The 26646-nt window shown below is 49.3% G+C and overlaps 1 protein-coding gene across 3 annotated transcripts in view; it reads right to left on the bottom strand.

The window, feature by feature from the left end:
• The window catches only part of BUB1 (BUB1 mitotic checkpoint serine/threonine kinase), a 403183-nt gene that overhangs the window by 313856 nt on the left and 62681 nt on the right, over positions 1 to 26646 (bottom strand). For all 3 annotated transcript variants that reach the window (XM_029594322.1, XM_029594320.1, XM_029594321.1), the window contains one exon: positions 11913 to 12061. In XM_029594322.1, the coding sequence (XP_029450182.1) occupies positions 11913 to 12061 (149 nt within the window). The remainder of the gene's footprint in view (positions 1 to 11912; positions 12062 to 26646) is intronic.

The following is a 26646-nucleotide window of genomic DNA, read 5'->3' as shown; positions in this document are numbered from 1 at the left end:
AAAGATTAAGACATTTGAACTTGTTACACCCAGGATAAAGAGAATCAGGCCATGAAGTTACAAAATTGCCGACCAGAACAGGACTGCCTCCTCCTCCACCCGGTTGGACAGAGCCCACCCACTTGTGACATCATCGGGGCACTGGGATGAAATTAGAGTGCAGATGCCAAAGGTGTTGCACATTGAGGCGGAGCGTGCCGTCTGTGTGCACCAAAGGAGTGCTCAAAAAGAGCTTGCTCCTACATGCGCCACTGAGTGTGCATAAGTAGTAATTCTTTTTAAATCCATTATGAATCAGGAAGATTCTATTCCAGTAATCCATGGAAGGGGATGATGTGCCAGTCTCCCATGCTCTTATGACTAGCCACAAAGATTATCTACAGTCAAATTTTATCCATTTACTAAAGTTTCATCTAATCTTTTATCTACTTAATGTACAAGCGATAATGAAATCTAAAATAATTGGGAGTTTAAGTATGATCCCGAAGTACTGTCTTACTGAGACATGGTTATTAGATAGTGATACGGTCTTGTTAAATCGATGCAGAGGAGGAGGTCTTTAAAAATATCATGGATAGGAACTGCCACGATCTCCTTAGGAGCGCTGATGAACTGGAGGACTTCCAGCATCTTATGTCGTGCATCCTCCTCCATAAAGACCTGAAAGGGAATTGCTTCAGCCATTGCCCTGACAAACCCAGCAAAGGACAAATCCTCAGGGGGCGCCCGTACCGCTCCTCCAATGTAGAGAGCTCTGAGAGGGGATCGTCTGAGTAATCCGAGGATGAGTCCGTGCAGTTATCACCCCAAAGATCATAAGGTCCCTCTTCCTCACTGGGACCAGTATGCTGTGGGTGAGGCCTGTGAGGGGTATCAACCCTGGGCTCCGATGGCTTTGGAGGCCTCAAGGGCACCACAGGCATAGACAGCTCCCCTGGCAGCAAGGGGATCGGACGACGAGGTAGGCCGGAAGGACCCGGCACGGGCTCAGGAAACCGTGGTCTGGGAAATACGGTACTGGCCATATCTTCCTCCTCGGAGGACCCGAGAATCAGGATCACTCCTGTGGGGGGCATCAGTGGCTGCTGGGGAACAGAGGGCCCCCTCAGGAGCCAGTTTTGTCAGAAGGGCACCCAGGAGGACATCCTGACACTCCAGCAGGGGTGCTAGCATTGAGAGCGGAAACTATGGCACCAGAACGGGGACCGGTGGCACCGGCAGCTCAACACTCTGGAGTGCTTTTGAGCACCATGGACTTCACCCTGCGGTCTAACGTCTCCTGAAAGTGCAGAGTGGTCAGGACTGATGGAGGGGGACACGGCGTACCAGCTCTTCCTCAGATCTCCGATGTGGCACGGTAACCAGCACCAGTGTCAGTGGGGTATGTCAAGGACTACCAGGGGCATCAGAGAATGGGGCTTCCGATGGCCGGTGTCGCTTCAAAGGCGGCTTGGCAGGCGCCGATGCCACACCAGAACTGGTGCCATGCGATGGTGACTGGTGGCAATGCTTGCGGGATCTTCTTTGGTGCTCGGCCCGGTCTTTCCCCAGCACCAAGGAAGCAGAATAACCCAATGTCCCAGGAGAGTGCGAGACCATGGACGATCCAGCTCCCTGATCCTTGGAGGTAGAAGCGAGAGCAATAGCCAGGGGAAGCGTATCCGAAGGCTCCCCACGACCTCTCGGCGTCGTCTGAACCGACACAAAAGTAGAAGGGGCAGACTATGGGGCTCCGAAAAGTTTCTCCATCTTATCAAGGCGCGCTCGACGCCCTTTGGGGGTCATCTGATCACAAAGACGGCACCCACGGATGTCGTGCGAGGCCCCCAGGTAGAGGATGCAAATTCATGCGAATCCATGAGGGGCAAGGTCCGAGGGCAGTGGGGGCACCGACGAAAACCAGTCGACGCCATAAAAACACCCAGCGTGCGGTCAATGACCGACAGTGACCGTGAGGTGAAAGTCAGGAATCGACCGCAAAATTGGGAAAAATGGGTAACAGAAAACCTACCAGACAGAGGAGGCATCGACTGCGAAGGGGGACCCGATGAGGAAAAAAGACAGCAACTCGAAACTTGTTCAAGAAAACAAAAAAAAATGGAAGAGCTCCATGACTGAGGCAACCGCACCGCAGGAAAGAAGAAACTGAAGGGGAACCTCACATGGATGCATGGATAGTAGCAGGCTAGGCATGCTCAGTTTGCTGGTCAAAGCTTCTAGAAACTTTGACAAAAGTTTTCCGTGCCGGGCTCCATCGAATGAGGTCATCCACATGTGAGGATTACCATCCTGCTTCTCCTAGGAGAACATATCGTCTCTATATCGCTCCATGGTGAGACCGCACCTTGAATACTGTATGCAGCTGTAGTCACTATATCTCAAAAAAGATATAGTTGCACAGGAGAAAGGACAGAGAAGGGCGACCAAAATGATAAAGGGCATGGAACGGCTCCCCTATGAAGAAAGGCTAAAGAGGTTAGGGCTATTCAGCTTGGAGAAGAGACGGCTGAAGAGGGATATGATAGAGGTCTATAAAATCATAAAGGAAAATTAGTTCTTACCTGATAATTTTCGTTCCTGTAGTACCACGGATCAGTCCAGACACCTGGGTTGGGACTCCGCACCAGCAGATGGAGACAGAGCAAAACCTGTCGGGCTCCCTACATATTGTAAGGTGCCACCCACAGCCCCTCAGTCGAACATAATGTCCAAGCAACTAAAGTGCCCGACTAACTAAAAACATCTTAACATAGGCCAATTCACAAAAACACCCCCGGCTGGAACCAAGCTGCCAGAACCAGGAGCGAACGGCCTTATTTCGAACTTGAACAACGTTGGAATTCCAACTTGAATAACAAGGACTTAATCCAACCGAGCGGACTCTCCCTCACTTCAGCAGAAAACAGAACATACGGACTGGAGCCTGGACTGATCCGTGCTACTACAGGAACGAAAATTATCAGGTAAGAACTAATTTTCCTTTCCCTGTACGTACCCGGATCAGTCCAGACACCTGGGATGTACCAGAGCTAATTACCGAGGGTGGGAAGCAGAGAGTCCCACGCGGAGAACACTCACTCCAAACCCCTGAGTCTCAGCTGCCTGGACATCCAGCCGGTAATGTCTAGAAAACGTATGCAACGACTTCCAAGTCGCTGCTCTACAGATCTCCTGCGGGGACACCTGAGAGACCTCAGCCCAAGACGTGGCTTGCGCACGAGTCGAATGAGCCCGGAGACCCCTAGGCGCCGATTTGCCCTGCAGAAGGTACGCCGAACCGATTGCCTCCTTGAGCCATCGCGCAATCGTGGAGCGAGAGGCAGCAGACCCCCTTCTGGAACCAGAACAAAGAACAAACAGGTGGTCTGAAACCCAGAAAGGATTCGTAACCTCCAGGTAACGGAGTAAAGTCCTACGGACATCGAGTTTCCTTAACTCTTTCGACCCCTTGTCCATCTGATCCACGGTCGAAAAGGCTGGAAGCTCCACTGACTGATTCAAGTGGAAGGACGACACCACTTTCGGCAGGAAAGACGGAACCGTTCTCAAGGAAACCCCGGAGTCCGAGATTCGCAAAAACGGTTATCTACAAGACAGAGCTTGTAGCTCCGAGACCTGCCGGGCGGACGCAATCGCGACCAAAAACACCGCCTTCAAAGTAAGATCTTTCAGTGTCGCTCGTTTCAGAGGCTCAAACGGCGCTGCGCAAAGAGCGGACAGGACGCAGTTCAAATTCCATGACTGACAAGGGTGCCGTACCGGCGGGCGCAAATGTTTAGCCCCTCGAAGAAAACGCGCCACGTCCGGATGGCGGGCCAAAGCCACTCCTTGGACCTTACCTCTGAGGCAACCAAGGGCAGCTATCTGGACTCTTAGGGTACTCCAGGACAGCCCTTTCGAGAGACCCTCCTGTAAAAAGGCGAGGATCTCAAGCACAGCTGACCGGATGGGGTTCACCTCGTGAGAACTGCACCAGTCCTCAAACACCGTCCAAACCCGAACATAGGCTAAGGACGTAGACTGTTTTCTAGCTCTCAACAGAGTGGCTACTACCGCATTCGAATACCCTTTAGCCCTCAAGCGCGCCCTCTCAAAAGCCAAGCCGCAAGACAAAAGTGATCCGCATCCGCCAAACAGACGGGTCCTTGACGAAGAAGGATCGCGTCCCCGCGAAAGCGAAGAGGAGGTTCCATGGCAAGTTGCAGGAGATCCGCGAACCACGGTCGCCTTGGCCATTCCGACGCAACCAAGATCACCTCCGCCGGGTGCAACTCGATTCACCGCAGCACCTTGCCTATCAGGGGCCACGGAGGGAATACATACAGCAACACGTCCGTGGGCCAGGGAAGCACCAATGCATCGACGCCTTCTGCCCCCCGCTCCCTCCGCTGACTGAAGAACCGCGGCGCCTTTTGTGTTTTGAGTGGTGGCCATCAGATCCAGGCGTGGCTGTCCCCACCTGGCACAGATGAGGTGATAAGCTACGTCTGGCAGTTCCCAATCTCCTGGGTCCAGACGGTGTCAGCTGAGGAAGTCCGCTTGGATGTTGTCTACCCCGGCGATGTGGGACGCCGCGATGCCGCTGAGATGTCGCTCCACCCAGCACATCAACCAGCTCGCCTCCTGCGCCACCTGCTGGCTCCTTGTTCCGTCTTGGCAATTGATATAGGCCACCGTGGTCGCATTGTCCGACAGTACCCGGACCGCCCGACCCCGTAACAACGGGAGGAAGGCTCTCAACGCCAACGTTACAGCCCTGGTCTCTAACCGGTTGATGGACCACAGCGACTGCTGGATCGACCACTGCCCCTGTACCGAGTGTCCCCGACAGACCGCTCCCCAGCCAGAGAGACTGGCGTCCGTTGTCACCACCGTCCAGCTGGGCATAAGCAGGGAGACTCCGCACGTCAGGTGGTCGGGGAGGAGCCACCATTGCAGGCTGGCCCTGGCACTGCCTGTGAGAGGAAGAGGACGATAAAACTCCTCCGATGCCGGCTTCAATCGGGAAAGTAATGCTGATTGTAACGGTCGCAGATGAGCAAAAGCCCAAGGAACCAAAGCGAGAGCGTCGATGCCATCGAGCCCAAGACCATCAGGTAGTTGCAGACTAGCAGGCACCTGCTGGACAACAGCCGTCTCACCTGACTCTGCAGCTTGACCACTCTTTCCTGGGACAGCGATACCCTGGCTCTCTCCGTATCGAACAGGGCCCCCAGGTATTCCAACCGCTGAGTAGGCTCCAGCCGACTTTTGGCTAGATTGACCACCCAGCCGAGAGACCGCAAGAGTTGCAACACCCTGGCAACCGCCTGTCGACACGCAACCTCGGATTTGGCCCGAATGAGCCAATCGTCCAGGTACGGGTGTACCAGGAAACCTTCCCTCCGGAGCTGGGCAGCCACCACCACCATAACCTTGGTGAAGGTGCGTGGCGCCGTGGCGAGGCCGAAGGGAAGAGCCCTGAACTGATAGTGTTGGCCCAGGATGCAAAACCTCAAGTATTTGTGGTAGACCGGCTGAATCCCGATGTGCAGGTACGCCTCTGTAAGGTCCAGAGACGCTAGGAACTCGTCCGGACGAACCGAGGCCACCACCGAGCGAATCGTCTCCATTTTGAAGCGCGGGACGCGAAGACACCTGTTGACCCCTTTCAGATCTAGAAACGATGAAGTAAATGGAGTATCTCCCCTTGCCACGCTGTTTCGGGGGGACGGGAGTGATGGCGCCCAGATCTTCCAAGCGCCAGAGGGTTGTCCTTACCGCTGCGTGCTTGACTAACCCCTTGCATGGAAATACGAGAAACTTGTCCGCCGGCAGACGTGCAAAATCTAACGCGTAACCGCGACTTATTACGCTGAGGACCCACTGGTCTGAAGTTATCTTAGTCCATTCCTCGAAAAACAGCGCTAGCCTTTCTCCTACATTTGGCACGAGTTCCCGAGGCTGCAGCAAGGAATGATCCTTTCTCGTTTCATTGGGCCGATTTGGACCCCGCTCCCGACGAGGGACCACCTGTTCTGTTGAACTTCTTCCCCCGAAAGGACTGGGACCACGAGGTGGTCCTGGAGGAGCCGGACCGGTAGGAAGTCCCTGCCCCAGACGATCTCTGCGGGCGCTGACGCCGGTTGCCCCGAAAACGGTTTCTGGAAGAGAAAGAGGTTCTAGGCCTGGGCCTGTCTTCCGGCAACTTAAAAGCCTTGTTCTCCCCTAGGAACTGCATCAGATCGTCTAGCTGCTTCCCAAATTATAGCTTCCCTTTAAAAGGCAAGGAGCCCAGGTGAGCCTTAGACATACCGTCCGCAGCCCAATTTCGAAGCCACAGGAGGCGGCGAGCAGAGACCGCCGACACCATGGCCCTGGCCGATGTCCTCAGCAAATCATGCATAGCGTCTGCGCTGTAAGCTATCACCGCTTCCAAGTGATCAGCCTGCGATGCCTCCCCCTCGGAGAGACCTGCATTCGCTTGGAGATTTTGGGCCCAGCGGAGCCCCGCCCGCAGCACAAAATTACTACATATGGCCGCTCTGACTCCCAGGGCGGACACCTCGAAGACCTTCTTGAGTTGCACCTCCAGCTTCCTATCTTGAATATCTCTGAGCGCCGTGGCGCCTGTAAATGGAATAGTGGACCTCTTCGTCATTGCCGACACCGCCGCGTCCACCGGCGGGAGGCGCAGCAGCTCCAAGACGTCCTCTGGCAGAGGATACAGCTTGTCCATGGCCTTACTCACCTTCAGACCCAATTCCGGGGTATCCCATTTTCGAAACAGGATATCGGAAGCAGAAAAGTGAAACGGAAAAGCCACCGACGGACCGGCCAGGCCTAATAACACCGGATCCATATTGGCCCCTTGGCGGGATTCCACCGGTGGGGCCTCCACCCCGAGCTCGTCGAGGATAGCCGGGATGAGGGGAGACAGCTCCTCTCTCCAGAACAGGCGTACGACTTTGGGATCATCCCCTTCCGATGCCAGAGTACCTTTGCCGGCCCCCAGCTGGACTGGACCCTCTTCATCGGGCCCCCTCAGGCCCTCCTGGCCCCTGAGGCCGGCTCCTCCCCCGAGGAGGTGGTAGCATCCGTGTCCGAGTCCCGCGGGCCACTCCGCGACGGCCTCTTCTCCCTTGGAGGGCCCGGCAAGTCCCGGTTCCGGGCTGTCCTCTTCCGGGGCTGAGAGCGTTCCTCCCTGCCCCTCGAAGCCTTCCCAGACTTTTGTTTGGACCTCTTATATTTAGCTAATTTCCGGAGCAACAAAGCAAAATCCGCGGAGAAATAATCTTCTGAATCCGAGGAACCTTCATCCACACTATGATTTTCTGAGCCTAGCCCCCCCCCCCCCCCGGGCCTCTCCCCCCGGGGCCCGCTGTTGCGGCGAAAGTGAAGGTGGCTGGCCGCCATCTTCGATAGCTTTCCTCGTGGCCTCCCCTCACAGAATTCAAAATGGCAGAGGCCAGGGTTTCTGATCCGTTCCCGCTCAGCGCGGGAACGGATCAGAAACCCTGGCCTCTGCTGGCGAACGGGACGCCCGAGATCGGCCCCCCCCCCCCCCCCCGAGCGACCTCCGACGATCCCTCGCCCCCCGAAATACAATTCGCGCACACCCCTTCGCGGGAGACCCGCACGCACAGCAAGCCACCCCTTTCGGCATCCCAGGCCGGCGCGGCAAACCTCGCAGAGAAAACTTTAAAACAAGTTGTTCCCCCCCCGCCCCCCCGCGAAGCGCCCCGACCGAGAGAGAGAGAGAGCGAGAGACGGCGCAGCAAAAATGAAAGTCCCGAAACTTTTTTTTTTTTTTTTTACTTAGCCGCTGGCCCAGGTCCTGAAATCTTCCGCTCCAGTGGGGGTGAGTGAACCGGGCTCCCCCGTGTCACCCCCGACGCTGCTGCCGGGCACGGCCGGGTCCTCGACCCTCAGCAGCGGCCTCGACCAGGAGGGGATGGTCCCCTCAGGACCTTCCCAACCCCCCTGGGAGGCTCCACCGACAGGAGACTTCCTTTCCTTTTAGTGTTTCTTCTCTTTAAAAACAAAAAAAAAACAAAAAAAAAAAAACAAATTGAAGCTAATATAATTTTAATTAAGGTTTGTTTTTTTTTTAAACTATCCCTGACTGACTATCAAAAACCCCAGGGATCCCAGAGACTGTGGGTGGACCTGCCCCATCTGCTGGAGACAGAGAAAGACTGAGGGGCTGTGGGTGGCACCTTACAATATGTAGGGAGCCCGACAGGTTTTGCTCTGTCTCCATCTGCTGGTGCGGAGTCACAACCCAGGTGTCTGGACTGATCCGGGTACGTACAGGGAAAAGGACTTAACAGATAAAAAGAAATGTTATTTACTCTCTCAGACAATAAAAGGATTAGGGGGCACTCCATGAAGTTAGCAAGCAGCTCATTTAAAACAAATCGGGAGACTAGACAGCTGGGTCCCTCTTCCGGGACCGGACCAACTACCCGCCCTTGCCGCTGTGAGGGGGAGGAGCCGTGAGCCATAAGAACGCCGCGGCGGCGTCTGAGAGCCGGAGACCAGACAGCTGGGTCCCTCTTCCGGGACCGGACCAACTACCCGCCCTTGCCGCTGTGAGGGGGAGGAGCCGTGAGCCATAAGAACGCCGCGGCGGCGTCTGAGAGCCGGAGACCAGACAGCTGGGTCCCTCTTCCGGGACCGGACCAACTACCCGCCCTTGCCGCTGTGAGGGGGAGGAGCCGTGAGCCATAAGAACGCCGCGGCGGCGTCTGAGAGCCGGAGACCAGACAGCTGGGTCCCTCTTCCGGGACCGGACCAACTACCCGCCCTTGCCGCTGTGAGGGGGAGGAGCCATGAGCCATAAGAACGCCGCCGCGGCGGCGCATCACCGCCGCCGGCGCATCACCAAAGCCGTGCGCACCTAAGGGGTGCGCACCTAAGGGGTGCGCACCTAAGGGGTGCGCACCTAAGGGGTGCGCACGGCTTTGTCCGGCTTAGTCCGGATTAAGTCGGGAAAAGGAAGAAGAAACCCTGCGTCTGTGCCCCTTTACTGAGACCAAAGTAAACAGGTACTATTTAAAGCGTCTATCTCATATTTGTTTGTTGCTTGTTGAAATAATGCCTGCCAAGAGAAAAGGTAAGGTAAGGATGTTTCCCTCAGAACCCCTGCCTCCCTTAATGCAATTAGAGATAGACCGCTTTATGTCCCAGTTAAAAAAAGATAATGCCGAGGAGTCCATTGGAGGCCTCTTGCAAGGAGAACAAGGAGCCTCCCAGGAAGAGGCATCTCTTAGTCCTGTGTATCGTTTGTCTCCCTTCCAACGTGGAATAAACGGAGGAACTGAATCTTTGCCCACTGATGATGTGGAGCAAAAGATTGTACCTGAGGGAGTAACCTCCGTTTTGGTATCGGGTGCAAAAGTAACTGAGGAGGGTCCTCTTGAAATAGGGGAACCCTCAGTGTCCTTAGCAGGTCCACAACTTCGACCTCTTCAACTCGATATCCCCGTGGAGGAAAGGCCATTAACAACACGGCCAGAGACTGTAACATTGGCTGCTATCTGGGACTTGGTGAGCGGATTGAATGCTACGGTGAATAGGTTGGAAGGGAAACTAGATAATGTAGCTTCCAATCTACAACAACAAGTTTCTACTATACAGAACCAAGTTACTGGTCTTTCTACTAGAGTTGATGCAATAGAGAAAAATATGGAAGAAGTAAAATTAGTGAAAAATAAGTTGATTAGTGACTATCTTGTATGTTCTAAACGTATAGAATATTTAGAAAATAATGCTAGACATTTGAATGTCAGGATTATTAATTTTCCAAAAGTTTTAGGGGAAACTACTTTTACATCTTTAAAGAGATTCCTGTCTGAGATATTAGGATTTACAGAAAATGAAATGCCTCATATTAATACATGTTTCTTTGTAAAAAAGAGATCCTTGGAGCCAGTAATAACTGTTCCAGATAACCTGACTGGTTTTCTGGAAGATTCAACTCTTCAGGTTTTAGACAGGAATACTCTAATTGTTTCTTTTGTCACTACTAGTGATATTACTAAATTAATGAAACATTACTTCCAAAAGTTTCCTCTTGTTTATATGGGACAAGATGTCAAAATCTTCCCTGATTTAGCACCAGCTACTCGTAGTAAGCGTAGAGAATTCCTATTATTAAAACCTAGAGTTATCACTTTAGGTTTTTCTTTTCTTTTGAAATATCCTTGTAGATGTTTAATTAAGAGAGGTAATGAATCGTTTTGTTTCAATCAAGTGGAACATCTGACTCAATTCCTTGTAGCTAGAGAACCAATCACCTCTTCCCCAGTGGTAGCTTAGAAGTCAGGCAAAAAATATATACTGGGAAATGTACCTTAAAATTGAAATTTCCTGGTTTAAAATCTCCAATTATTTCCTTATACTTTGTTTCTCAGATGTTTGTATTTAATACTCCTGATGGAAAATTTACAAAACTTTTTGTTCTTTTTAAGAATGTTTTCACTTCAACATAGATAATTTTGAAATATGAATATTATTAAATAGGTTCTTGTAATTGTTGAAATGAAGAAACTGTAATATGAATTTCAAATGGTGTATTTGAAATGGAAGATATTTATGTAATGAATTATTTGAAAATTATTATAAATAAATATTAAAAAAAAAAAAAAAACAAATCAAAGAAAATTATTTTTCACTCAACGCATATTTAAGCTCTGGAATTCATTGTCAAAGGATGTGATTACAGTAGTAAATGTAACCGGGTTTATAAAGGGTTCGGATAAGTTCCTAGAGAAGTCCATAAACTGCTGTTAATCAATAAGGAATAGTACCTTGGGATCTATTTAATGTTTGGGTACTTGCCAGGTACTTGTGGCTTGGATTGACCACAGTTGGAAACAGGTCTGACCCAGTATGACATGTCTTATATTCTCTACTAGACATTCCAGCAACATAACTAGTTTGCTTAGATGAAACTAGACAGAGAACTTTCTATGTAGAAGGACCAACTATATGAAACAGTCTGATGTAATTAGTATAATTTCATGTTTAAGAAACAGATGAAGTATTTCATTTCTCACAAGCATTTGCCTTTCTGAAAACCTGATTGTACCTTTATGCTACTATACATTGTGAGAAATTGTTATATTAAATCTGTTTCTACCTTTTTATTATGTTTTTATTTCTTCTGATTTTGTCTATATTATGCTATATCATTTTATTATATATGTTAAGTGTAACCCGCTGAGCTCTTTGGACTATGTAGGAAATAAATATTAAATAAATGCATTTGAATATCAACCACCATGTTAATTCAGGTTGGAAAGAAAGATTCCTAACAGATAGTTCTAGGTTTGCTAACTGCTCACCCCCACCCCAAAAAAAAAAAAAAAAAAAAAAAGGCAAGCCCCATGCACCTGTAGTTACCCTGTATAATTTTTATTTTAACAGTAGGAGCCCGTCATATGTGGCACTAGCAGCAGCACTAGCTTGTTCTTTGGCTTTGTGGACTGGAAATTGAGCCAGTGCATGTCTCATTCTCAAGCTCTATCTTCCATATGGAAGTCAGGAGGTAAAAAAACCACTGAGGGTCTTGACAGCAGGGCACACATTGTCTAAGATAAAATGAAGGGTCCAAGAGACAGGGGAGAGGGAGGAAGGAGTCTGACAAGCTGGAGGTTGGCAAAGAAAATGGCACTTGTATTTTATGTAAACTAGACTCCCTTGAAAAAAGAAAAAACAGCCAGGCTGGCCAAATACCAGCTAGTTGGCAACATCAATCAGTTCAGAGCAACACACAGTTACTACCCTTAACAGAACACATAGGGTTAATCTGCACAGAATGGCAGTTATTACCATAAGTAAATTGCTGGCCAGACTAGAAGGCCATTTGGTCTTTATCTGCCATCATTACTATGCTACAAAACTGCAAGCTATGTAGAAAATCTCACCTGTGTTTGCTGTGAAATGGATGCTCTATCCAACTCTGTCTGTTTCTCTGTTACTGCCATCTGTTTGCTGAGCTGTGCCATTTTCTCCCGTAAAAGCTGTTCCTGGAGAGCTGCTTCTTTTATTTTTTCCAAATATTCTTTTTCTTTGTCTTGTTATAAAAATAGTGAAAATAGAGAATGAATGTTTAAGCATAACACCTATCAAAAAAGACAGTTAGGAGAGCTAGAAGAGAAGAGATATGCTATTCAAGTTGGTTCTGTAAATCTGACCCAGAGAAGCTTGAAAGCTACCCAAATGACTTATAATCTACAAGCTATCTTATTACACCGGCAGTATTGGGGAGCAGAAAATTATACTATGAAATACCTAGCTGGCTAGATTTCTACAAATAAGTAGTACAGGCAAAATACCTTGAGGCAGTTGGTACTAATGCTAGTTCAAAGTTCAGCTGAAAGGCCTGCCTGCTTGGTTTGGATGACCTGAGAGATTGTGAGGCACAGAGATATTACTAAATTCAGCTTTTCATGACCAAAACATGAACAAGCATGCTGTTTGGGGAGCTCCTTTTGAAACTCTGCAGTGCTCATTTTTGACTGGTCATCTAGAAAATGATTAGGTAAGGCTATATATTTTTATTACAATATACTGAACAACATGCTAAAATGCAAAATGTCAGGGGTACCAGTAATGATGTACCGGACCGGGGCCTAGCCCAACCAAGGCTGCTCAACCCGATCGGTGCTCCCTTTTACCTTGCTGGGAGAAATCGGTAAGGCAATCTAAGCCCCAGAGAACTTAGTTTAAAGTTTTCAGCTTACCTGGTCTCGGCGCTTACTGATCGCGTGTCGGAATGGTCTCCAGCTGCGGGGGGAGAGGGCTTTACCTTCACCGCCGTGCTCGGATGTACACCCGCTGCCTTTCAGCCGCTCTAGGGCTAAGTCCACACCGGGGTTACCAGCCACCGGACCAAGGCACGCCTCTGAGGGATATCAAAAATCACCTCAGGAATTCTCATCTGAGGAGGAACCCTTAGTTCCCTGTACGTACCAGGATCAGTCCAGACGGTGGGTTATGTCCCCCGTCCAGCAGATGGAGTCAGAAAGATACTCAGGGAGGCGGTGAACTGCGTTCTCCCCCAGGGACTTGATGATCTGGTTCAAATCCTCGCCGAAGAGGAACTTGCCCTTGAAGGGTAGAGAGCCTAGACTTGACTTAGAGGAGGCATCCGCCGCCCAATTCCGGAGCCACAAGAGACGTCTTGCCGCGACTACCGAAACCATGGATCTTGCCAATACTTGGAACAGGTCATACAAGGCATCCGCCCCGTACGCTATGGCGGACTCCAAACGATCTGCCTGGGTGGCTTCTTCGGGCGGCAGGTCTTGAGAGATAAGAAGTTGTTGAACCCAGCGAAGACTGGCCCTCTGTGCGAGCGAGCTACACATGACCGCTCGCATCCCTAGAGCGGAGACTTCAAAAACCCTTTTAAGAAAAATCTCCAACTTGCGGTCCTGGGTGTCCCGCAATGCTGTGCCGCCCGTCACCGGGATAGTTGTCCTCTTGGTGACTGCCGATACCGCCGAGTCCTCCTTTGGCACCTTGATGAACTCAAGGAAGTCCTCCGGGAGCGGATACAACTTTTCCATCGCTCGGCTGACCTTTAAGGAGGCCTCCGGAGTGTCCCATTCCCTAGCCAGAAGCTGCAAGAAGGAGTCGTGCGTAGGAAACGCCCAGGACCGCGGCCTCAGGGCGGCTAGGACTGGATCCCCCTTTTTGGAGGACGTCGAGACAACTGGGGCAACTGGAGCTGGTGGGTCTGGTGGGAGATCCAGATCCAGTTCCGCGAGGATCTGAGGAATCAGATCATCTAACTCCTCCCTCTGGAAGATGCGGAGCACTCGAGGGTTGTCATCATCATCCGGTTGAGCGTCCGGCGGGGCATTGTCCGGAGTGCCTGGGGGATCTCCCCCCAGAGCCGGGGCAGCGCCCGCCCCTCCCGGGGCAAAGCGTACCCGGGCGGTCAAACATGGGGCCTCCGATACCGACCCCACTAGGTCGGGAGGGCTCTGTGGGGCAGCCGGGAGACGCGGTGTTTTCGCAGGGGCATATCTAGGGTGACGTTAGCTTTGAAATCTGACTCAGTCTCCCATCTGCTAGCAGAAGAGCACAAAATGAAGAAAATAATCTAATGGTTCCGGAGAAAAGAAGAAACATTCATTCCTATGTTTGGTGATGCACTTACAAAGGTATCAAACTAAAAGAAAAACCTAAGAAAATTGTTTCCTGTCGAAAAGCAAGGAAACCTTTCCTTCTCAACTGAGTAACGGGCTAAATCAGGAAATATTTTCATAAACTGACCATAAAACAAAACAGAGAAATGTCAAAAATAACTTCGCATCACATTGCTTAAATCAAAAGAATTAAGAAATTTTAATAAACAAACAAAAGTTGTAGTAGTCAAATGTCTTTGAGCTTCTATACAGCACTGACCCAAACAGAGAGAGAGAGTGAGGACTGAACTGCTATCAGACGGCAATCCTCACAGATAGCAAGGCACTTGGACCTGTTCATCCCCGGTGCCTAGTTCTCCTGAACTTCGGTTCTAGGCGACCTCCTGTGTGCATACCAATGCCACCCAGGCATACACACACACACACCCCTTTAGGACGCGCGCAAACACACGCTCAAGGCTAGGTCGCGGTCCTACGTGCACAAGTACATGCGCAAATAGCGCTCGTATAGGCCATGGTCGTATGCACACAAGTACCTGGGCAAATACGCGCTCAAGTTTAGGTTGCAGTCTTATGCGTACAAGTGCCCATTCAAATATGCGCTCCAATCTAGGTTGCGGTCTTACACACACAAGTGCCTGCACAAATACAAGCTCAAATCTAGGCCGTGGCTTTATGTGCACAGGTTCCTGCATATGCAACCACTATGCGGTGAGCATGCACGCATAAGCCTACACATGCGGGAAAAGAACCGCTGCCATGGCCTACCACACAGCTAAGCAAAGCCTGTCTGCACCTTCAGCGCTTTAGGTCCGATCAGTTTAACATCCGCACCAAAAATTATCGGTTTGAAGAGCTTCTCAACAGCTCAGTCTTCTTGACTGGCCACAAATCCATGGAAAATGGGGCCAGGAGCTAGCATCCCACTAAACACGCTTTATGCATAAGCAAATTAAAAGAGACAAAAAACCTCTACCAGAACCAGAGATTCCTCCTCAGTGCACGTGCCTTTTTGCACCTCGTCACCCGTGAGGCTTGCTATACCAACCAGTGCAGTCATACTCAACGCAGGGGGGGGGGGGAGGGGCCCTCCCTCCGGAACACCATGCCCTACGCATAGGCTGTTCCTCCCCACACCTGCAGCAAGCAGGGAACTTTCCCTCATCGCCACGGAGCCAACACCTGGTCTCCTTCACAGGCAGAAAAGCTGCTAAAAAAACCCATTGCTGAGCTCCCTGAGCTGCTAAAGTAGCTTCCCCCCCCCCCAGGAACCACGCTGCTGCACAGATTCTTCTAACTAGTTCCTTGTTCTTTTTTAACACTCAGAATAAATAAAGATACATAGAAAGCAAGTTTGCTTACCGTAAATGGTGTTTCCGTAGATAGCAGGATGAATTAGCCATGCTGTCATGGGATCTGTCCATCAGGTCCGGGAGGCGGAGCTTGATAAAGCAGAGGTTGATTTTTTAGTCCCTCTGCGGCTGCGTGTGAGTTCCCGCGCAGGAAGTACAAGATCTCCTCAGTCTGTGATTAAGCGTGATAGAAGTATGTTGAGACTGCCAGGGAGGAGGGTGGGTCAGCATGGCTAATTCATCCTGCTATCTACGGAAACACCGTTTACGGTAAGCAAACTTGCTTTTCCCGTCGATAGCAGGGCTGAATTAGCCATGCTGTCATGGGAGTCCTAAGCTCCCGATCACGTTTGGAAAAATGGTGAAGGTGGAACGTGATCAAAGTAGAGTGGCAGTCAAGGAGCCTCAGAGAAGAAAGAATGCAAAACTGCTTGTCCTATCTTCGCATCTGCTGTGGCTTGCTGGTCCAAACAGTAATGCGAAGTGAATGTGTGTAGTGAAGACCAAGTAGCTGCCTTGCAAATGTCTATAGGTGATACATTGCGAAGGTGAGCCCATGAAGTTGATAAAGCTCGTACTTGGTGAGCTGTAGGTGTGGAGGAAAGAGGTATGTTGTTTTTCTCATAACAAAACTGAATGCATTGAACGATCCAACTGGAGATTGTACGTTTAGAGACTGGTAACCCTGGAGCTTTTGGATCAAAAGAGAGGAACAGTTGCGAAGGTCTAGAAGTGGAATGTGTTCTCGATATATAGTGCTGTAACGTTCGTTTACAGTCTAACGTGTGGAGGAGTTTTTCCCTATCACTATGGTGAGGCTCTGGAAAAAAGGTTGGCAGTTCAATAGTCTGATTGATGTGAAAGTGTGAAACCACTTTTGGTAAGAACGATGGATGTGTTCTAAGTACCACCTTATGTGGAAAAAACTGTACATATGGAGAATAGTGCACTAAGGCTTGTAATTCACTCACCCTTCTTGCTGAAGTTACTGCAACAAGAAAAACAACTTTCCACGGGAGATATTTGAGATGGGCCGACTCCAAAGGTTTAAACGGTGGAAACATGAGTTGGTCCAGTACTGTGTTGATACTCCGTGGAACAGGGGGTTTGGCAACTGGAGGACGCAAATGAGACAGTCCTTTAATGAAACGGGAAAGGAGTGGATGGGTGGATATAGATGAATTATTGAAAAGTCTATGATAAGCTGCAATGGCACTGAGATGTACATGGATGGAAGACGTGGCCAATCCGGTGTCGTAAAGGGTGCATAGGTAGTCAATCAGTCTGTGTGGGGGGCAATCAACGGGTTGTATGCCCTTGGAAATACACCATAAGGAATAACGTTTCCACTTATAGTTATAATTGCGTCTGGTGGACAATTTTCTGGATTCCAGAAGAATTAATTGTGCCTGCTCTGATATATTTTGCTCCGTCAAAAGGCACCGTTCAACAGCCATGCCGTAAAATGAAGAGAGGCATGTAAAGGATGTAATAGAGTTCCCTGATCCTGAACGAGAAGGTCGGGACGTTGAGGGAGACGTATGGGAGGTTCCTGAGACTGTACCAAGGTTGACGCGGCCAAGCTGGAGCTATGAGTATCAATCGTGCTTTGTCCTCTATGCACTTCTGGATGGTTCTCGTTATGAGGGGAATAGAAGGAAAGGCGTAGAGGAGGTCTTGGGACCAAGGGATCAGGAAAGCGTCCTGTGCTGTCCGGCGAAGACTGGGATGTATGGAGCAGAAACGAGGAACCTGTGCGTTGAACTCCGTCGCGAATAGGTCGATGGCTGGGGTTCCCCACCGTTCGAATACACGTTGGGCGATGTCCGAATTGAGAGTCCATTCGTGAGGATGGAAAATGCGACTTAACTTGTCCGCTCTCGTGTTGACTACTCCTGGAAGGTAAGTTGCCTGTAGATGGATGCAGTGTTGATGAGCATGCTGGTAAAGTAGTAATGTTTCTCTGCAAAGGGGCCATGAACCCGATCCCCCTTGCTTGTTGATGTAGAACATTGCTACCTGATTGTCCGTGTAGATCATTACTCTGCGGCCTCTCAGGTAGTCCTGAAAAGCTAGGAGGGCAGTGCGGATCGCCCTGAGCTCCAGCAAGTTGATTTGAAGACTCTGTTCGGACAAGGACCATAGACCTTGTGTCTCGTACACTTCCAGGTGTGCTCCCCAGCCCTTTCATGATGCATCCGTGGTCAGGACTATGTTGTGGCCGGGAGTCCGGAACAAAGCTCCCTTGGAGAATGTGTTGGTGGACAGCCACCAAGTGATCTCTTTTTTCATTTGGGCAGTAAGTGTAATGGTGTGTGTCAACGGTTGAGTGTGCTGTCTCCATTGACGCTTTAGTCCCCACTGTAGGTGTCTCATATGCAACTTTGTGTTGGGAACCGTAAAATTGGCCGCCGCCATGTGACCGAGGACTACTAAAAGTTGTCTGGCTGTAGGTGAAGGAGTGTTCAGCAGTTTGAGCAACAGGGTTCGTAAGAGGAGTTGTCTGTCTGCTGGAAGGAACGCTCTGCATTTGGTGGTATCCAGAGACGCCCCTATGAACTGCAACTGTTGGGTAGGCTGCAGATGTGATTTGGGAAAATTTATCACTAATCCCAACTCTTGTAGGCAGAGAATAATCTTCTGGAGATGACAGATTAGGTTGTCCTGCGTCTGTGCTACGACAAGCCAGTCGTCCAGGTATGGAAAAATTGTCATACCCTGTTGTCTGAGATAAGACACCACCACTACCATGCACTTGGTGAAGACCCTGGGGGCAGCTGACAACCCAAAGGGGAGCACCTTGTACTGATAATGTTGATTCTGGAAACTGAAGCACAGGTACCGCCACGATGTGGCGTGAATTGGAATATGGGTAAAGGCCTCCTTGAGGTCGATAGAGCACATCCAGTCGTTGGGTTGTAGGAGTGGAAGAATGGTTTTCAAGGATACCATTTTGAACTTCTCCTTTATGAGGAATTTGTTGAGTTCTCGGAGATCTAGAATCGGACGTTGACCCCCCGATTTCTTTGGCACAAGGAAATAAGGGGAGTAAAATCCTTGGTTTCTTTGTGAATAGGGGATCGATCTGATGGCTCGATGTTTGAGCAAAGTGGAGATCTCCAGTTGTAGTTGATCTTGCGCCTTTCGATGTTGTACTGTAGGAGGGCGAGGTAAAGTTGGTTTGGATTGAAACTGTAGCTGGTAGCCTTGACGAACAATCTGTAATACCCATTGATCGGAAGTAATGTGCTCCCATACCGAAAGACAAGCTTGTATTCTCCCTGGTGGTGCAAGGGAATGTGGCGGTGGCTGAATACTCAAAAAGACTGCGTCGGTTTGGATGTTGCAGCAGATTGCTGTGGTTGCGAACGCTGAGCACGGGGTTTCACCCGTCTCTGGAACTGCAGTTGCTGAGATTGTTGCTGAGGCCTTTGATAGGCGGGATATGAAGAAGGTCTGTAGGCCTGATAGGAGCGGTAAGGTCTACGACCGAAGGTAGAACGTCTATTGGAAGCGTATGTTCTCCTTGGAAATTGAGAAGATGCAGATTGCAGCGATTGTACCGCTAGGGCCTCTTCCTTGAGTTTCCCTACGGTCTCCTGAAGTTTTGCTCCAAACAGATTGTCACCCGTGCAGGGGAGGTTAGCTAATTTATGATGTACATCTTCTCGAATCGTGCTGGAGTGTAACCACGCTGTACGACGAGCTGCAATTGAGATGGCGGAAGCCCAAGAAGAAGTTTCCAGTCCTTCGTAAATGGACCTGAGTAGGTGTCTGGTGCACTCTTCCATGTCATGAAGTGGTTGCGGTAGGGTTTCTGCTGAGGTTGTTAGCAATCCTTTTGTTGCCTGAAGACATTCGTATAGGTATTGCACCATGTAAAATTGGTGGTGCATGATTCTTGTTGATAACATTGCGTTTTGAAACATTTTACGACCCACCTCATCAAGATATCTATGATCCCTGTTAGGGGGGTAAGAGGAGTGAGTCTTTGATCTTTTGAAACGTTGCATCGCAGACTCCACCACAAAAGACTCATGAGGCAGTTGTGGCAGTGAGTAGGGTGGATCCTTTCTCATTCTGAACTTTAGATCAGATTTTCTAGAGACCGCTGAGATAGCCTGCGGTGTTTCCCAAGACTTTAAGAGCACTTGATGCAGGAGATCATGAGGTGGTAACGCCGTCGGTTCCCCTGGTGTGTCAAATATCTTGAGGAGGCCTAGAGTCTCCGCTCGGGGATCGACTTCTTTTTGAAGTTGTAATTGTAGAATGTTGCCTATTTTTTCAAGAAATTTAGGATAAGAGAGGTCTTCCGGTGGTGAATACGGCTCAGGGGGTTGCTCTTGCGGGTCAGAAGGGAACCCTGTGGAAGAGGAAGGAGACAGAGATGGAGAACGAGAGTCTCTGGGGTCTTGCGGACTGGCTGGGAGTGGAAAGTCATGGACTGGGGTTGGAGAAATAGGAGCGACCAACGACGAAGTAGTCGCCGGTAGATCTGTAGAGGCCGGTATTGGTGAATCGTGATGAGACATTACAAATGCGGACTCCAATGTCTCATAGAAGCCTGCGAGGGATTGAAAGAGTTGCAAGAAAGCCTGTTTGGCATGAGCCGGCATGGCCGGTTTAGAAAGAGTAGGAGATTCCCGGTCATGTTGAGGAGATGGAGAACGGTGAACCGTCGAAGGGGAGTAACTTGGAGCTCTCGAGGTATGAGCAGAGGAAAGGCAGACAGGGGACTCTGTCAGACGTCTTGACTTTGAAGAAGAAGACGACCTCGACGAGTCAACTCGTGAAGCGCCAGATTTTGGGGCTGAGCTTCCTTTGTGGGAATGATGTTGGTGGGAGTGCCTGTGGTCATGACGACTACGTTTTGATCTGCTATGATCCCGCTTCCGTGTGTTGGAGGAAATTTCCGACCGAGGTTTAGAACTGGAGGAAGTAGAAGGTGAATGGTGTTTCCCTTTTTCGCTGCACGAGTAAGGGTTGCACACCCTGTCCTGTGGTGCTAAGGGCTGATTTACCCGAAAGGCTATACCACTCTCGTCTGCGTTGGGTCGGTTCAGTCACCCATGTTGTAGAAGGTGATCTGTCTCCAGATAGTAAAGGGGGCGCCGAGGCTGGCGCAGTCATGATCGGCGCCGGAAGTGGCTTGGATGATGACGTCGCCGATCCCGGCGCCGATGTGGGTATTGACCGCGCCGAACCCGGCTCCGTGTCGTGTTGCGGCGCCATACGCGCCGAATTCCGGCAGGGGCCGTGTGTGCCGAAGTGGGCTCCGACTGTATCTGCGCCGTGGGGGTCGGCTTCGTAAAGGCCGGCGCCATGCGGTGTGTGGAAAATGACGGCGCCGAACGGTGCTTTGACGATAGAGTCTTCTTTTTTGGAGGCGGCGGTAACGGCGCCGTAGGTCGGCGCGGTAGGGCTGAAGAATGAGCTGTGAGCTCCGATTTCTTATGCATTTCTTATGTGATGCGCCTGAGAGGAGGAAGGAACAGCGACTCCAGACTCCGCTGGAGGTCGCGGCGCACGCATGGTAGACCGGTCTCGGCCTACAGAATCAGGGCCCTGATCCTTACTGCGTTCCTCGTCACAGGAAGCCGCTCGTTTTTTTGTTTTTGAACTTACTTTCGACGGTCCCGGCAAAGAATGAGCTTCTGACGGCTCAGATGTACTGAGGAGTTCTTTTAGTCGGTAGGCCCTCTGCCGCTGTGCTCTGGGAGACATTCGAGCACAATATTCGCAATTTTTTACATTGTGTTTTATGCCGAGGCAGCGGTAACAGCGGTCATGGCCGTCTGTTACTGACATCACTCTGCCGCAGCGACATCTCTTGAAGCCTGATTTCGACATGAGGAGATTCGATGCTCCGCGTGCGTTCCCGCGCGCGGAAAGAACAGACTGAGGAGATCTTGTACTTCCTGCGCGGGAACTCACGCGCAGCCGCAGAGGGACTCAAAAATCAACCTCTGCTTTATCAAGCTCCGCCTCCCGGACCTGATGGACAGATCCCATGACAGCATGGCTAATTCAGCCCTGCTATCGACGGGAAAACCAAATCTTTCCTTTGGTACAGAGTTTTTGGTTCCAGGAGCGCAGGCCGTATGGCAGATCAGAAAAGAGCGAGACCAATGACTATATCAGTCTCCTTTCGCCACACTTGAGTGAACCAGCCCAGAACATTTCATATAAAAGGGATACTTCCCTGATCCACTGGGCTTGCAGTGCAGAACTCCCAGTAGATTCCACCTCTGTCTCAAGGGGGATGAGGGATCTGGACCACCAGATATCCACCCCATGGACCTCCAGACCAAGCTATCAGAAGGTTCACCAATCCCCTGTTCATCCTCCTCAAACCAGGGGGGATTGCCCCATCAGGACCTCACAACCCTCAGAGAGGATCCAGAAATTTTGTATTTTAAATCTTTTTTTTCTCTCCAGACTGCAAGTCTTTTACCATCTACCATCTGCTGGAGACAGAGAAATACTAAGGGTCTGCAGGTGGCATACTAGGTTATGTATAGCGTCAGAGAAACTCTCTCCATCTGCTGGTAGGGAGGTAAAACTCAGGAGTCTGGTCTGATCTGGGTACATACAGGGAACTTCCTATTGATTACCTCTCTGAGTATATAAGAACTACCATACTGGGTCAAACTGTCCATCAAGCTCAGTATCCTGTTTACAACAATATCCAATCCAGGTCACAAGTACCTGGCAGGATCCCAAATAGCAGACAGATCCCAAGTTGTTTACGCCCAGGGGCAAGCAGTGGCTTTCCCCAAGTCTACCTAGTTAATAAAGGTTTATAGACTTTTCCACCAGGAACTTGCACAAGTATGGCCAAAAAGAAAAGCAATGGAGAAATTACTTACCTGATAATTTCGTTTTCCTTAGTATAGACAGATGGACTCAGGACCAATGGGTATCGTGCTCTCCTGATAGCAGATGGGAGACTGAGTCAGATTTCAAAGCTGACGTCAGCCTACATATACTCGTGCAGCATGCTTAGCTCTTCAGTATTCTCCTCGAAAAGCCAGTGAGGATATATGTTGCTTGATACACTTGAGTATAAACAATAAACGCAGACACCTAGGTAACTGCGAGTGTCTTAACATAAAGGTAGTCCGAGGCTTACTCGTACAGTCTTGAGATTGATATCCGAGGTTCTCTATTTCTGGGGCACCCGTGGGCGGGATGTTGAGTCCATCTGTCTACACTGAGGAAAACGAAATTATCAGGTAAGTAATTTCTCCATTTCCTAGCATGTAGCCAGATGGACTCAGGACCAATGGGATGTACAAAAGCTACTCCCCTACCGGGTGGGAGGCTGCCCGTGACCCACTTAGTGCTGCACTTGTGAAGGCTGTATCCTCTCTGGCCTGGACATCTAGGCAGTAGAATATGGAGAAGGTGTGTAGGGAAGGACCATGCTGCCGGCAGACAGATCTCGGCTGGCAAAAGCAGCCTGGTTTCAGCCCGGGAGTCTGCCTGGGCCCTTGTACAATGCGCCTTGACCTGTAGAGGTAGTGGTTTTCCTGCGTCTATGAAGGCAGCATTATTGACTTCTTTTATCCAGCAGGCTATGGTCACCCGCGATACCGCTTCCCTGGTTTCTTTCCGCTGTGAAGCATGAACAGATGATCAGTTTTGCGCAAGGATTCCGATCTCTTGAGGTATCGGACTAGGATCCTGCCGACATTAAGGTGGCGAAGGAGGCGTGAGTTTTCCGAATCTCTGTGTTCATCTGGTGATGGTAAGGATATGGTCTGGATCATATGGAACTGGGAAACCACTTTCGGAAGGAAGGATGGTACCGTACGCAGCTGTCAGGTGCCTAAGGTGAACCTGAGAAATGGTTCTCAACAGGATAATGCTTGAAGTTCGGAGATGCGCCAAGCTGAGCATATTGCGATCAAGAATGCAGTCTTTAAAGTCAAGAGGCGTAGGGACAGGCCGCTTATTGGTCTGAAGGAGTCTCCTGCTAGGAAGTCTAGTACTAGGTTGAGGTTCCATAGAGGCACCGGCCACTTTAGGGGTGGCCGGAGTTGTTTGAGGCAGACAGAGAGGTATAAAGATGAGACCTTCAGGGACATAGTAGTCAAGTCCCAACTTCAGACTGGCAGCCCTGGTGCTGCCTTGGAGGAAGAAGGCCTAATGCTGGGAGAGCACCAACCAGGTGCAGCAGGAAAGGATCCTGTAGCAAGGACCTGCTCTCCAGGTGATGCTTTGTCCTTTCGCACTGAGCATATCTCCCCAAGGTCTATTGCCCAGGAGGGAAGGGTTAGGTCGGCCGTCATAGTTGGCGATTCGATCATTAGGAATATAGATAGCTGGGTGGCTGGTGGGCGTGAGGATCGCCTGGTAACATGCCTACCTGGTGCGAAGGTGGCGGACCTCACGCGTCACCTAGATAAGATTTTAGACAGTGCTGGGGAGGAGCCGGCTGTCGTGGTACATGTGGGCACCAACGACATAGGAAAATGTGGGAGGGAGGTTCTGGAAGCCAAATTTAGAAAACTTAAATCCAGAACCTCCAGGGTAGCATTCTCTGAAATACTCCCTCTTCCACGCGCAGGTCACCAGAGGCAGGCAGAGCTCCGGAGTCTCAATGCGTGGATGAGATGATAGTGCAAGGAAGAGGGATTCAGTTTTGTTAGGAACTGGGGAACCTTTTGGGGAAGGGGGAGTCTCTTCCGAAGGGATGGGCTCCACCTTAACCAGGGTGGAACCAGACTGCTGGCGCTAACCTTTAAAAAGGAGATAGAGCAGCTTTTAAACTAGAACAAAGGGGAAAGCCGACAGTCGCTCAGCAGCGCATGGTTCAGAGAGAGGTATATTCAAAGGATACTAATGATGCATTAGAATTAGGGCATCCCGACAGTGAGGTTCCAATAATTAGAAAAATATTCCAAGTGCCTGTAACTAAAATCTCACCGGAGCTAAAAAAAATTCTAACTTATCCCAATCAATTAAAAAGCAGAATGAAAATACAAACAAAAAACAAACTTTGAAATGTTTGTATGCTACTGCCAGAAGTCTAAGAAGTAAGATGGGAGAATTAGAATGTATAGCAGTGAATGATGACATAGACTTAATTGGCATCTCAGAGACATGGTGGAAAGAGGATAACCAATGGGACAGTGCTATACCGGGGTACAAATTATATCGCAATGACAGAGAGGAGCACTCGGGAGGAGGTGTGGCGCTTTATGTCCGGGATGGCATAGAGTCCAACAGGATAAACATCCTGCATGAGACTAAATACAAAATTGAATCTTTATGGGTAGAAATCCCTTGTGTGTCGGGGAAGACGATAGTGATAGGGGTATACTACCGTCCACCTGGTCAAAATGGTGAGACGGACAGTGAAATGCTAAGAGAAATTAGGGAAGCTAACCAAATTGGTAGTGCGGACTCAATAAGGACATTGAATGGCATTTATTCGTGTAAATGGGGGTGGGACTTATTTTTGACGGTCTCGCGATGACACCTGTTTTTGGCGCCAAGGCTTCTTCTTTAAATTGTGTTCACATAGTGAGGGTGTTTGCGCTCCATGATATGATTAAAGGATGTAAGTATACATTGTATCTCTGTTACTGTTATAGCCTCTTATGTTATGTTCCACTCTGACTGACTGTGTTTGTATTTTAGAATTTATATTCTGTGTGGTCCCTCCCGATGCAGCCACCAGCGAAACACGGGACCGTGTCGGGGGACTGATACCTGTTTATATACACTAACGTGGAGTTGCCGTTTTCTACTGACTGTAAGAATTAAAACTGAAAAATTTCTACTATATCTTGTGGTGGAACTGAAACTTTTTCCTTGCACGTTATATTTGGAAACTTCAATTACCCCAATATTGACTGGGTAAATGTATCATCGGGACACGCTAGAGAGATAACGTTCCTGGATGGAATAAATGATAGCTTTATGGAGCAATTGGTTCAGGAACCGACGAGAGAGGGAGAAATTTTAGATCTAATTCTCAGTGGAGCACAGGACTTGGTGAGAAAGGTAACTGTGGTGGGGCCGCTTGGCAATAGTGATCACAATATGATCAAATTTGATTTAATGACTGGAAGAGGAACAGTGGGCAAATCCAAGGCTCTCGTGCTAAACTTTCAAAAGGGAAACTTTGATAAAATGAGAAAAATTGTTAGAAAAAAAACTGAAAGGAGCAGCTACAAAAGTAAAAAATGTCCAAGAGGCGTGGTCATTGTTAAAAAATACCATTCTAGAAGCACAGTCCAGATGTATTCCACACATTAAGAAAGGTGGAAAGAAGGCAAAACGATTACCGGCATGGTTAAAAGGGGGAGGTGAAAGAAGCTATTTTAGCCAAAAGATCTTCATTCAAAAATTGGAAGAAGGATCCAACAGAAGAAAATAGGATAAAGCATAAACATTGGCAAGTTAAATGTAAGACATTGATAAGACAGGTTAAGAGAGAATTTGAAAAGAAGTTGGCTGTAGAGGCAAAAACTCACAGTAAAAACATTTTTAAATATATCTATTTTAGCCAAAAGATCTTCATTCAAAAATTGGAAGAAAGATCCAAGAGAAGAAAATGTTGGCAAGTTAAATGTAAGACACTGATAAGACAGGCTAAGAGAGAATTTGAAAAGAAGTTGGCTGTAGAGGCAAAAACTCACAGTAAAAACTTTTAAATATAACCGAAGCAGGAAGCCTATGAGGGAGTCAGTTGGACCGTTAGATGATCGAGGGGTTAAAAGGGCACTCAGAGAAGATAAGGCCTTCGCGGAAAGATTAAATGATTTCTTTGTTTCGGTGTTTACTGAAGAAAATGTTGCGGAGGTACCCGTAAAGGAGAAGGTTTTCATGGGTAATGATTCAGATGGACTGAATCAAATCACGGTGAACCTTGAAGCTGTGGTAGGCCTGATTGAGCAACTGAAGAGAGGTAAATCACCTGGACCGGATGGTATACACCCCAGAGTTCTGAAGGAACTAAAAAATGAAATTTCAGACCTATTAGTAAAAATTTGTAACTTATCATTATAATCATCCATTGTACCTGAAGACTGGAGGATAGCTAATGTAACCCCAATATTTACAAAGGGCTCCAGGGACGATCCGGGAAACTACAGACCGGTTAGCCTGACTTCAGTGCCAGGAAAAATAGTGGAAAG

Source organism: Rhinatrema bivittatum, chromosome 3, assembly GCF_901001135.1.
Source record: "Rhinatrema bivittatum chromosome 3, aRhiBiv1.1, whole genome shotgun sequence".
NCBI classification, from domain to species: domain Eukaryota; kingdom Metazoa; phylum Chordata; class Amphibia; order Gymnophiona; family Rhinatrematidae; genus Rhinatrema; species Rhinatrema bivittatum.
Note: the sequence above shows the minus strand (reverse complement) of the source record. Positions and strands in the feature narration are given on the sequence as shown.